Genomic DNA, 13,067 nt, shown 5'->3' on the forward strand with positions numbered 1-13,067 from the left:
AACTAGCCTTGAGTTGACAAATCATCAGGTACACACAAGTCTGTTCAAAGCGAACTCGGAGGAAATGCAGGGTTTATGAGAGGACTGTAAAGTGCGGAAGCCTGCAAAGACTACAAAGCAAAAAGGGTGAATCATCACCATCACCTGGACTGTTGTGAGGCATCCAAGCATGACGGATTGTGGGTTATAATCAGAAGAGAATCAGGGTAAATATACATCAGGTGTGTGTTATCTGTATCGTTTCTAAGAGGAAGTCTCACTTTTCTGCTTACTACTTGCTGGCACTTGCACTTATAAGTATAACTTGTAATGATATGGATTTTCTTTTTGTGTTAACCTAAACCAGTGCAAAATTGATTTTAATAACAAGTGTTGTAATCTATGGGCCGACTGGGCCTTTCTGTGTGGAGTTTGCATGTTCTCCCTGTGTCTGCGTGGGTTCTCTCCGGGTACTCCAGCTTCCTCCCACTGTCCAAAGACATGCTGGTTAGGTTCACTGGTGATTCTATCACCAGTGAACCTAACCACTGTTATCACTGTTCTGCTGCTGGAAACACTCACCAGAACACCAAATGTAAATGAATCAATTGTTCAGTACAGTTTCAAAGAAATACACTCTTCTACTCCTGTCTAAGAAACATTTGCAGAAGCTAAATATTGTTTAACTGAGCTATTAAAAGAGAATAAGATGGCAACTGAGAGCCAATGACATGTAACTGAAATACAGAATAAATACGAGACTTCACCACAATGATGGTTACATATTGTAACTCCATATTCTGTGAGTACAGGCGTAGTAATCCCTAAGGCCTGCAACCATGTGGGCCTGTGCTGGGCATGGGGTGAGAAATAAAAAATTAAATGGTGGCTGTAATGGATGAGGAATCAAACAGTGTTTTGTCTTTAAATGACAGAAGAATCATACCTCAACTTTAGTGCCTCTGGATTATCCTGCCAAAACACAGCACACCACCTGCCATTCAACTCATCGCTTAAGACACTTTCGCACTCAGAACAATGAATTCTATGTAATAATCTGAGTTTAGGCACAAACATCTCTATTTCTTCGTGAAATATTGCCAATAAAGTTCCTGAGATATTGAAAGGTTCAAAGGAGTTCAAAGGAAATAACCATGGGCTGTGATCCAGTACCATTAAGCAAGTTCCGCATACCCAGTTTATGTGTTTGTTACCTGGCTTCACTAGGCCGAACAACCACAATCATTCAGTATGTACGCATGTTTCACAATGGACGTTTATCAACTTCCCAATCTACAGTAAATACGGGTGTGTTCACATAAAAAAGGACAGTGTTGGCACCAAATGACCAGTCATAAACATGGAGCTGCGTGTTTCTCACTGGAAGAACAAACTTGATATGACAAATTAAAAATCTGTTCTAGAAGTCTAAAAGAAACAGATGCTGCAGCCCAGCTGGCGAACTAACTTTAATGAATACAAAAACATATTTCAAAATGATAAGTAGGCCTACTTTTTATTTTTATTTTTTAAAGTCAGCCCACAGTGACATTACACTTTAAGGTATCTCTGCAACTCAGTTCAAACTGTGGTTGTTGCAGCTTAAACTGGAAGTTGAACGTTATTTCCCCATGATGGCCCTAAGGGGTAGTAGTGCTTGTAGAGTGTTTAGACAGTCCATTTACCCGTTTCTCTTTCAGGACATTTAGCCACATTAATGCAGAACTGCAAATCTACATAACATTAAAGAATTCTAACACACTGCACCCGGTGCTTTCAGTGTTTATGACCAACTCATCCCATTATGTAAAGTCCTATCTCAGACTTCAGGATGAATAAAGCTGAAGTAAGTGCTTATATGCTCATAGACCGATCAGACAGAACATTATGACCACCTTCCTAATACTGTGTATAATTGTGACTCATCAGAGAATGAACATGGGTCTTCTGAGGGTGTCCTGTGCAGTCGGGCAACAGAAAGTGTTTTTGTGTGTGTGTCTGTGTCAGGCTGCATCCTGCTGGGGATGGCTGCTGCCATCAAGGAGTGTCATTGCTATGGGGTGGGGGTGTCTGGTCTGGTCTAGGTGGGTGCTACATGTCTAAGTAACATCCACATGAATGCCAGGTCCGAAAGTTTCCCAGAACATTGGATTGTCACAAGATGGTCAATGTTACTTAGTGGTCATAATGTTGTGGCTGATCAGTGTATAGTGCACATAAGAGGAACACCCCACAATTCTTACTCAATTCTTAATAGAATATGAGTCAGCTAACACACCATTTGGATTTCATTATTGTGTGTTTCGAGAAAGAAAAATACCTCTGCACGCAATTGGAGAGTCCCATTGTGTTGTAAACGCGTTTAACTTCATGGCCCCGAGTTCACATGTATGACTACAATGGTGTTACTCTTGTGTCCATCCTCACATAAAGCCTACCCAAATGATTTGTTTGGCCCAGCAGATCTTTGCCGGAGCAAAATCCCAACGGAGAGACTTGAGAACAAGGTTCCGACACAAAATGTTTGTAGGCTGGGAAGTTGGTCTTGCTTCCAGGCTAGCATGTTGCATCTTCACACCATCCTGAACCAGCTGGACAAATTAAAACTCCTGGTGACTATCTTTATTGCATAAAAATGTGCATAACAATGGACAGGACCTCTTTACATTTTGACATTATAATCAGAATGTTGAAAATCATTTCCTGTAATTAAATGTCGTCCACCAGCTAAAACTTTTGCAGTAATGTAAACTCTAAAGCTATAGTGCCACACGCTGATAAGCACATTGAAATATATCAGAAAAACACACTGACTGTGGAATTCATCAGCCAAACCTAGTGGTTATAAACCATTTACAGGAATGGCTTCATGACAAGCTTTCAATTGCACAATGCATGTACCTCTTAACAGCATGACTGAAGATAATATATTTTTTATGCTCAACAGCACAGAGAGATGAGAAAGTAAATTAAAGAAAAATAAAACCAGATAGCTGGCATGTGCAGTTAAAGAACTGATCAACACAACAGGGGTATAAAGCAAGAAATGTAAATGAGGTATGAGCCTTGTGGCATTATCAGCTTGGTTCAGTCAGCCAGCGTGCACGTCAGGTGGTCAGAGGTCAGAGGTCATACAGACCAGAGTCTCCAACCTTCTTTAGCCTCATCCACCAGATGACGGCCCTCTCCTGCCAGGTCTGAAGGAGCAGGAGCCTCCTCCCTGTCCCGACAGGGGACTGTAGCCTGAAAGACAAGCAGAAGAAAAGGCTGCAGACAACTGGTACAGGTGACACCATTCAAGCACTGCTAACACACAGAAGGACCAGATATAAAGATAGGAGAGATAATAAAGAGCCACAACTAAACCAGCAACTAAACAGGCAGTAAACATTCCTCTAGACTCACTGTAATACTGTGCTCTGCTCTACCTCCACCAGTTCCAAAGAAATAGACAGTATTTTTTTTTTTTTTTTTTTTCCTACTCTCAGGGTCCTACGGGATTGCTTCATAGAGCACTTGACATGGCAACTGGTAGTTATGAGGTCACATCCTGTTTCTATAGCGTCAAATAAGACATAAGGCATTGTTTATTTATCCCACGTAGGGGAAATTTTCTTGTCATAACTATTGAAAACTAAACTTCTCAGAAAAATGGACACTTGAATACACCTCGGCATCATATCAACTTCCTAAATGACAGAAACTATTCTTGAAAAAAATGACTTGACAGTTTGGCCCAAGTCCCATCCACTAACATGGGTGGGGTGCTCATGACATGTACTGCAGCCAGCCACTAAGGGGAGCTCTACTTTGTTTTGGCTTCACTTTAGAGGAGCTGTTCTGTCATACAGTCTATGGTGCCAACTGATCCAGATCATGTCCAGTGAAGTACATACCAGCATCACGAAGCGGCCTCTTGTTCGTCTTTGGTTTCAGCGTTGTTGCTGATGAGCTTTCCTCTTCTGTGGCCTACAGTGACATGTGTTAATCAGACACTTCAGTACTCTCGTAGTTACACCTGGTCGACATTCACAATCAAATCACAGTTTCATACTCAAGAAGTCACCTGAGAGCAGATGCTATTGCTAAAATCATACTGTTAGTCAGGCGTTGCTAAAGTGGTAAACTTGAAATGATTTGGAAAAAACTAGTGTGGACACTTTCTCCGAGTACAATAACTCCTCCTCTGTTTGAAAAGTTAAACTAATGTATCCATAAAAGTCACAACGTTACAGATGGCCGAACTTTAAACTCACCTGGGAAAGCTTTGTTGCTTTGTAACTCTTTCCCTGCTGCATACTCTCCCATATCTCTATCTTCTGCCTCCTCTTCTCTTCTTCTTGCTGCACACAAAACACATTAAACATTCTGTTTAGGTCGTAGAGAGACCACCATCATGCTTTTAAATGTTTCTATTTAACTACTGCACCTGTTTCTGTTTCTCTTTAAAGATGGCTGCTTGCGCATCGAGCTCCTCTTGCATCTTTCTCCGGGCTGCTTCCAGAGCCTGGTGCCTTTTTTCCACCAACACAGCATCTTTATATCAAATAATAAAATCCTGGTCAAATGAACGCATGGCTTTTGCAGTGCACAGGTAGAATATTTTTGAACATTTCATCCATAACATGTGAAGTGAATATCTTTGGGATATAGGGCGGTGGCCTCAGAAAGAATAAAAGAAATGTATCAGTTAAATTTTCATTAAGCTGGTTGGGTAATAAGAAAATCTGATAACAGATTCAATTTTTAACTGTCATGCTGCCCTACAGTTAAATGTAGTTTACAAATGCACAGGGAGTGGTGTTTGACGATCAGTGGACTGAGAAGCATGACAGCTGTAACCCAACAATTTCAGGAACAATAAAGTGCGTATGAACACACTAAAGACAGTGTAGTTTTTCTATAATACAGAGATCTATATGACACATGTTGCTGATACAACTTCTGTTTTGGCAACTTAAAGACTTCGGGGCTGACCTTCTGTTTGTGGGGCTGGGTTGCTGGAGCTCTGGCTGGACCTCCTCTTGCTCAGGTACTGAATGAGCAGGTAGATGACCCCAGTCACAACCAGCAGGTACCAACCATACTGGGACACAAACTCTCCCGCTGTTGGGGGCCGTGACAAAACACAGGAAGTAAAATATTACATGAAGTGACCGGTATGTTGCTCAGTATTGAGGTTTCATAATTCATACACTAAGTTGTTATGGACACAATTAATTCATAATTTCACATGAAAAATAAAACGTCATATCATAAATACAAGCTACACTGGAAACACGATCGTTTTTAACTGTATAGAGCGATTTACCTACTGACATTGCTTCAGTTCAGTTCAATTATAAATAACATAAAGTAAATTTAGCCATTAATACGTTGGTCATTGTGATCGTGTCAAGTTACCAGTTATGATTAGGGAATTCAGATCTTGGTTTTTTATGGAAGCTCTCTCCACTCGAAAAGGCGTCCCATCGTCATTGACGTCTTCGATCTCTACATCATCCATTTCATCCATAAATAATATAATACACGTCGTCTACTTAAGGCTATTGACGTGTACCGAGCTGGCGCGCAAACGGTGTCGACTCTGTAAGTTAGTTATCGTTGTGGATACAGTGTCAGTAGTGTTTGCTAGAACTGGCTAGCTAAAATGCAGATCATTGGGATGACGTGGTGGCTGCATGACGCGCTTACGTAGCAATACGTAGCCACGCGGACGCCATATTGGTACAGAGAGGCCACGCCCCCTCATGCAAAATCAGAGGCGGCCCGATCAGAGAACGTAGCGAGCGGGAGCGGTACCATAGCACCATAGACTTATGTACATGTGGTCTATGCATAGCACAGTCCCAGACCATAGTCAAGACGCAGACTCGGAGGTTGCCGCTCAAGCGGGCCTGTAGTACGGGACGTAGCGACTCTGACGTCACCACGTTGTGTAGTTTGTGGACTACCTCCTCGAGCTGTGCTTTTTAGCTACAAAAAAGCAGTGCACAATGTCCATACACCTGTTTATTTTGGTCACATATCCACAGGTTTACAGTTTTCCACACTAAAATGGATAGTATACTTACATTACACTCTACCAAACTGACTGTCATGTTGCTTGATGTATACCGTACGTATACCCTGTCTTGTATCTCTCATATTATGTTGTTTAAAAGTTAAAATAAAAAAAAAAAAAAGGTGGATTTTTTTGGCCTCTTTTTTGATGCTATTTGTTAAATGTTCCACTAATAGATTCCTCTTGTGTAAGACAATAAGATAATCCTCTATTCATCCCACAGTGGATATTCTATTTTATTTAGCACAGTGGGACTAGAACAGGGGTCTCAAACACATTTTAGTTCAGGAACCACATAGAGCCCAGTTTGATCTCAAGCAGGCTGGACTGGTAACATAATAGCATAATGACATTTTCCCGTTTGTTTTAACGTAGTACAAGTACATTTTATGACTGACCTGAAATGTTTTAAGAAAAAGATGTGCAATTTTGGCACATTGTTGTCTTCTTTTAAGTTCTGGGTGTGGTGTTCTGTCCACTACTTTTACTAAAACGGAGGGCAGATTAGGAATAGTTATTACATTTATTGCAAAATTGCATTTAAAGTTATCTATGTAATTTCCGCACTTTGCAAATGCATGCTGTGAGCCAGATCAGACCCTGTAGCAGGCTGGTTTTGGTCCATATTTTTGACACCTCTGGACTAGAGGAAACAGTATTTCACACTTCTGTATGTTTTCATTAACATATTGAGGAAGTGACAAGACTGAATTCTGAATTATTTTTCTCAAGGTTTTGTAACGGTTTTTGCATTACTGCCACCTTCTGGATGAGGGTGTCATCAATATCCATGTCCAGAGATGTAGCTATCCTTGTTAAGCAACATGATTGACCATCATTTAGGGTGAAAGCCCATTCATCCACCTAGAAGTATCCAGGTTTTCTAGATACTGCAAAGGTTTAGCAGCAGTTTGGTTGAACCCTTAAATTACCCTGGGGGTGAGAGACACTGCAGTACCAAGATGGTAAAAAAACAATCTTTTTATCAGGTGAACTTAATGATTATTTAAATACTGAAGACATACACCAAATATCTCTCTGTTCTAGGGTCCCACTGATCTTTCCACTGCTGCAGAAGCACCTCCACAGCATGAATGACGCTGCCACCATGCTTCACTGGGTATGGTCCAAAGAGTTTTATTTCATACAGGAAAATCTGACTGATAGGTCAGTAGTAGGTTCTCCTATCTCTACAGAGGACTTCTGAAGTTGCAATTCTTCTCAACGACTAAGAATCTTGGTGCTCATCTTTGTTGGACAGAAAACTTTATAAAGAATCCTTCTGGTTTCAGACTTCTGCCACATTCACATTTACTGAGGCCACTGTCCTCACTGTTTATAACCATTGCTGTGGTCTCCCTTTCTAGACAAAGAAAAAAACACCATAAATGTAAAGGGGTACTTTTACAACTGAGTTTTCAAATCTGCTTCCAAAAAAGTCCAAAAGACATATATTTACATTAACATTATGGTTATTGGATTGAGCATGAACTCATTTTATCCATTTATCAAATCTTACATTTCTGTACATACAGTATAATGATAAAACCTAAATGGGCCCATGAAAGGGGCTACCACACAGATGTCTTTGGTGCTCTTTGTATTTGTTTATGGACCAATACTAGTGCTGAAATATAGAAAATTTTACCTTAGTGCTGCAGGTTGCACAGGAGATTTACAGAGCATATAGATGGGTCGCATCCTGAGAATTTCAGCAGCTTATTTAAAGAAACATGTCACACTCACAGAAGTATAAGAAATCCGTTTAATGTAAGTCATTTTACAAAATAAAACAATCCTGGTAAACAAATGTATAACACAAGAAATCAACGGGGAAAAACATAAACAAGAACGCTGTCAGCATACTCAGGAGCCATTAACGTGTGGCTCTTCATCCATATCTTCTTGATCCTCTCCTTGGTCTCCCTCATTCATTTCTTCCCCAGAACCTCCACCCATATGTGTATCCATCTGTGCAGCGTCACCCTCTTCCTCTTCTTCCTCCTCCACCATCACACCCTGACCTGATTTTACAAAGAGAATATATCCATTCAATCATCTATCTCTGAAAATACAATAAGGTTATAAAAACATCTTTTTTTCCTCTTTGTTGCAGCTCTGTAGCTGTGTTTAAGAGTTTGGCTTAAGGGACAATATTTATTGAACCTGACTGAAATCATGTGTTTTACATGTCCCATAACATTAATCTGAACAGAACTTTGAACATGCTCAGAGTGATTCTGCCACCTGTGGAGTGGTGAATCAGCCAGACATATAAAAGCAGTTGTTTTGTTGCCAACACCTGCTGACACTGAATTCATTCAATAGAAGAAGATGACCAAGACAAACAGAGATAAAGCTTTCTCTAATGTTTTTGTAACCTTACTACCCACAGCGACCAAGGCTTTATTTATCTTTTTAGACACTTGTTTCAACAAATCATTGTTTTGCTATCGCCATGTTGCTGTTCTTCACTCTATTGTAATTATTAGCACAATAGTAGTGTCCATAAAACCATAGCAACTGAAGCTCTAAGACCCAGAGGACTAATAATGTAGACTATGTATACATAATACTTGTTACCAGGATCAGCTCACTATAGGTTAGGTTTTTGTCATAGACTGCTTAAAACTACTGCTATTATTACAACTGCCTATTCAGAAGCTGCTTCTTTGACTGGTTGGTGGACTTACCTCCTCAGTACAGATTTCTGACACAAACTCTTAAAACCCCAGTTCTGGTTAAGTGTGTTCATGCAAACTGACCTTGTCTGAGCTCTCGGCCAGGGATCTGACCAGCCTGCAGCATCCCTTTCAACCTCTCCACCTCTGCCAAGGACGAAGCATTAGCGATGGCATTCTGAAATACAGACATTCATGTAAGCCTCAAAGAAAACAGTCTGGCAACTTCTATTCTCAGTCATCCAATTTGCGTTGTGCAAGACCAATGCAAAAGGTCTGAATGTTCACCTAGGTTATTTTTGTACATCGGTGCATTGTCCTTAAATTCCACTGCTGTTGTGGAATCATTGACAATAATTATCATTATCATTGATGAGTTTAATACAGTTGAGCGATATAGTTTGTCATTAATTGTCGTGACTGTGATGCTTCTCTTTCTTCAAGGATGCTCTCTGGCACCAGACCAAAAGCACTCATGACAGATATTAGTTTATAAGTGCAAGCAGGCCTTACTTAAAATGTGTCTGTTTTTACTTGTTTCTTAAATGACACCCATCAATGCACATTTTTGATGACATGGAATTAAAAGTTCAAGTCTCAAAAGCTTAACACCCTAAAAAACATATATAGGTTCTCCAAATAAGAGAACCTATGGAAGCACGGTGGTGGCTGAATGGTTACAGCACATGCCACATATCTGCTCTGTCCACTGTTCAGTCCTGACAGAGGATCTTTGTTGAATCTGCCTCTTCACTACGAACGGTCAAAAACAGCCACGTATAAGAATTGAACCTTGATTGCTTCCACATCCGCTTGAGACGGCCCCGTCCTCTTTTTCTCAGGCTGGGCTGCCTCTCCTGGAGTGAATCTAAAAAGAAACACAGCTCATGTGAACAACATGCGCACACATGGGCCTCTCTGACCTCTCAACCAGTGTAGTCAATCTCATGTGTAGTATCTTTTCTTGGGTCAAATAAACTGATACATTGTCCAAAGACAGCAGCTCTGAGCACCACTCTGGTGAATATTTCTGGCATTGTGATTAAATTGTTGTGCCCACTTAAACTTAATTAGTGTATTACCTCCACATTTGCAGACACAAATAAATAGTGATAGTCTTTTTGTGCAGATCCCCACAGTCTTATGTGGTTTGCTTGCATTGAGAAATGATGTGAGGTACATTCTGTGAGTGCTGGTGACAGTATTTAACCCCTCTGATCAGCCAGGATCCAGTGATTCTGAGAAGCTGCTGTCTAACACGGACTTTCAATCTTACGTTTTTGATCGCCTGGCAATATCCTTTGCAAGTTGAGCACCTCGTTTGCCCTTGAACATTTTCTCCGCCTCCTGGCGTTCCTATGACGATATCACACAGTTAAAGTGAAAACCCTTGTAAAATGACAGTCTCAGCTTTCATCCATGTGGTGCAAGAGGTGGCAGGAAATCGAACAATTCACCAGAACTCCTTGGATGTTCAACAGCATAAATACTCCAGGGTGAAAGAGTTCAACATGTTATTAACCTCTACAGAACAATGAATAATCTTCCACAGTTTTAGCTTTTGTACCTCAGACACTGAATAAGATCATGTTACTTCAGACTAGATTGAGACTTGTCACGACTTACCTTCAGTTTTACCTTCTGAAAGTCAAGCACACGGATCTGTGGGATTTTGTTGATGACATAGAGCCTGTAATGCTTCTTGTTTGTCACTGGATTCCTCAGCAAGCTGGAAATTCAGTGATTATTACAAATGTGTATGATCATGATAGAGTAGTGCGTGAGACAATAAATGTATCTTTGAGTCTTGATGATTTCTACCTGAGTAGGCTCAATGACTTCACCGTAGCCAGTGTGTCCAAGTCACCCTACACAGGAAAAGAACAAAGACTCAGAAAAACAAGTGAGATCTGAAATGACACATTACTACCTAGGGAGCCATATTAAAACCATGTGGCATTCACTGGGATGAGAGAATACCAGAGACTAGCAGAGAGAGGTGTGTGTTATATTCCGGACTCATTATAAATTTCCACAATGACAAAGCAAACACTTAACGCTTAAGGAGTGTTTGTAAATGTAATAGTAAAAGACTACATACATACAATGTAATGCACACAAAACAATGAGAGGAGATGAAATTCTAAAATAAAAAGAAGAGAGACCAAGAAGAAGATGCCATTTAAATAATTTTATTGCTGAAATGTACTCACCAGCTCCTGAATGTTGTTGTTTGTGAGAACCAGTTCTGTTAGACTCGGCAGACAGTGCTCCAGATTCTCACCTATGCGACTGGAGCGACATATCATAAGATTACAAGCATACTGTGATCAAGACTGATTCTGCATTGACACCATCTAATGACCAGAGCTCAAGTAAACCAAATAAACCAGAGCTTGTCTAAAGCTATGCACTGTGACTCATTGAGAAAAAGGCAGAAGGCAGACAGTTAGTATTCAGTTTGTTTAGTTTGTTTACAGTTGATCTATGATAAATCTACTCGTAAACCAAGGATTCCCTTATGTGGGTATTTTTATGGGTTCGGGTTGGACTCCGATTATAACAGTCCATTCAGAAATATCCAGGTCTCTGACTAGGACTCGTTTACTGAAAAACCTGAAAAGTGAACCCTCTTTACATGACCAAATGTAGAAATAAAACCAAACTATGAATATAACCCCTGGTTTATTTGGGATTTCTGGAAATCACTGAAATTCTCTTAAATTTGTGCATTCCACATCAACCAGCTACATGCATTCATTCCTCTCTAGCCAGTTGTTGTAGCCACTACTTACCAAATCCTGTTGTTGTTCATTAGTAGTGTTTTCAGTCTCTTGAGCAAAGGGAAGCCGTCCAGTTTTCTGATTTCGTTATCAGACAAATCAATAGTGTCAAACTGGTCCAGAGTAGCTCCAAGATTTTCAAGCACTGGGATTTTATAACCTGGGAGATCAAAATAAACAAACATAAATGTAGAATGCTAAAGAAACTAGAATAAAAAAGGGATATGAGATATCTAGCATGATGTGCATAATTTGTAATAACAGTAATAATAAGAATAATAAGAATAACTGTATAAATGTAACAATAACTCCTGTACATAACAATTTATGTGCAGTAGTGTGACCGAGTAGAGAATGAGTCCTGTCAATAGTGCAAATGTGTAGTTATTTGTGCAAAAGATGGCAGTGGGTATTAAATACATGCATAACAGGTCATATGTATAATATAATCATCTACCATCTGTACTGACTGATTACACATGCCACTTATTCATGAATAAAAGCAAACATTCAGCCTGTCCTTTAGCTACAGCTTGTCTTATAGCTGTCTCTTTTTATTTGTATATTTCCAGTTTGCTTGTGCATCCCCTCAGGATCCACTGACTTCCACTATCCTTTGACTCTAAGCCTAAGTTAGCTAGTCATGCTAACAATAGCTAGCTGCATGTTTTCTGATACGTTCTCAATTAGCAACGATTTAGTAACGTCACACAGAGATAGCCAAGTTCCTGCTGAGTTATTCAGTCTTGGTCTGCAAGACTCGACAGCAGCCCACACCTGATGATACCTCTATTGTCTTTTACATTCATACATTAAAACGCTTCTGTAACACGTTAGTCGCGTGCTTCCGGGCGCTAGCCAACCGGTCGCTCGTGACACAGTCTACACGTACTTACTAAAACTATTGTAAATGACGCTAACGTGTAAGACATTTTGCTGTCCATAACAGACAGTACCAACACTTCGGTCACGCTTTTGAGCTGAGTTCTAAAGGAGGCCCGCGTAAATCCAGAGGAAGCTGCGCCAACACAAGGCCCCTCCAGCTCTAGGTTACTGTGCTGAAGAGAGTTGAACTAACCTCGTAGATCCAACTCTCTGTCTTTCACGGGGTTGGTGTACTGAGCAGCCTGCTCGATTAGCTCCGCGGATAACTTCACCATGATGAGGACGAAAAAAGACGTTAGCTAATTGTTGCTAGTGCATCAATACGTCCTGAGAGGTGTGCTTTGCCGCTACCGCTACACGCTACCCGGAACACTTATGGCGACGACATTGCCTTTAGTTTCTTATAGCGCCTCCCAGCGGATGGAGGGCAGTATTGTGAGGGGTGCCTGCCACTGATCCAAACTGCACGCTTTACTGTATGTAATCTAACAGGAATTAAAAGGGTGTGGGGCCCTATTAATTAAAGAATTAGATGTAAATACTTCGGGAAACTTTTGGGAGAACTCACCTTTCTCCATTGTCCATTTCATTCTATTTTCTGCGCAGAAAACAGAGCATTTTGGGTATCTGGTGCAACAGTCCAGTGTTTTGTTTCACATATTGTCACAGTGGACA

General features: G+C 40.5%; 2 protein-coding genes across 2 annotated transcripts; both read right to left on the minus strand.

Moving 5' to 3' along the window:
• Positions 1-1,476: 1,476 nt before the first annotated feature.
• selenos (selenoprotein S) lies at positions 1,477-6,041 on the minus strand. Its single transcript, XM_084541232.1, has 6 exons — positions 5,383-6,041; positions 4,957-5,085; positions 4,409-4,515; positions 4,236-4,322; positions 3,876-3,948; positions 1,477-3,222 (listed from the first exon to the last, which is right to left on the minus strand). Exons 1-6 carry the CDS (start codon positions 5,492-5,494, stop codon positions 3,143-3,145), a joined length of 588 nt encoding a protein of 195 aa, XP_084397358.1. The 5' UTR covers positions 5,495-6,041; the 3' UTR covers positions 1,477-3,142.
• A 1,753-nt stretch (positions 6,042-7,794) lies between these two features.
• snrpa1 (small nuclear ribonucleoprotein polypeptide A') lies at positions 7,795-12,753 on the minus strand. The gene is made up of 9 exons (XM_084541051.1): positions 12,586-12,753; positions 11,520-11,667; positions 10,938-11,016; positions 10,546-10,592; positions 10,351-10,453; positions 10,001-10,080; positions 9,517-9,592; positions 8,809-8,902; positions 7,795-8,067 (listed from the first exon to the last, which is right to left on the minus strand). Exons 1-9 carry the CDS (start codon positions 12,665-12,667, stop codon positions 7,910-7,912), a joined length of 867 nt encoding a protein of 288 aa, XP_084397177.1. The 5' UTR covers positions 12,668-12,753; the 3' UTR covers positions 7,795-7,909.
• Positions 12,754-13,067: the final 314 nt, after the last annotated feature.

Source organism: Chelon labrosus, assembly GCF_963514085.1.
Source record: "Chelon labrosus genome assembly, chromosome: 3".
Taxonomy (NCBI): Eukaryota; Metazoa; Chordata; class Actinopteri; order Mugiliformes; family Mugilidae; genus Chelon; species Chelon labrosus.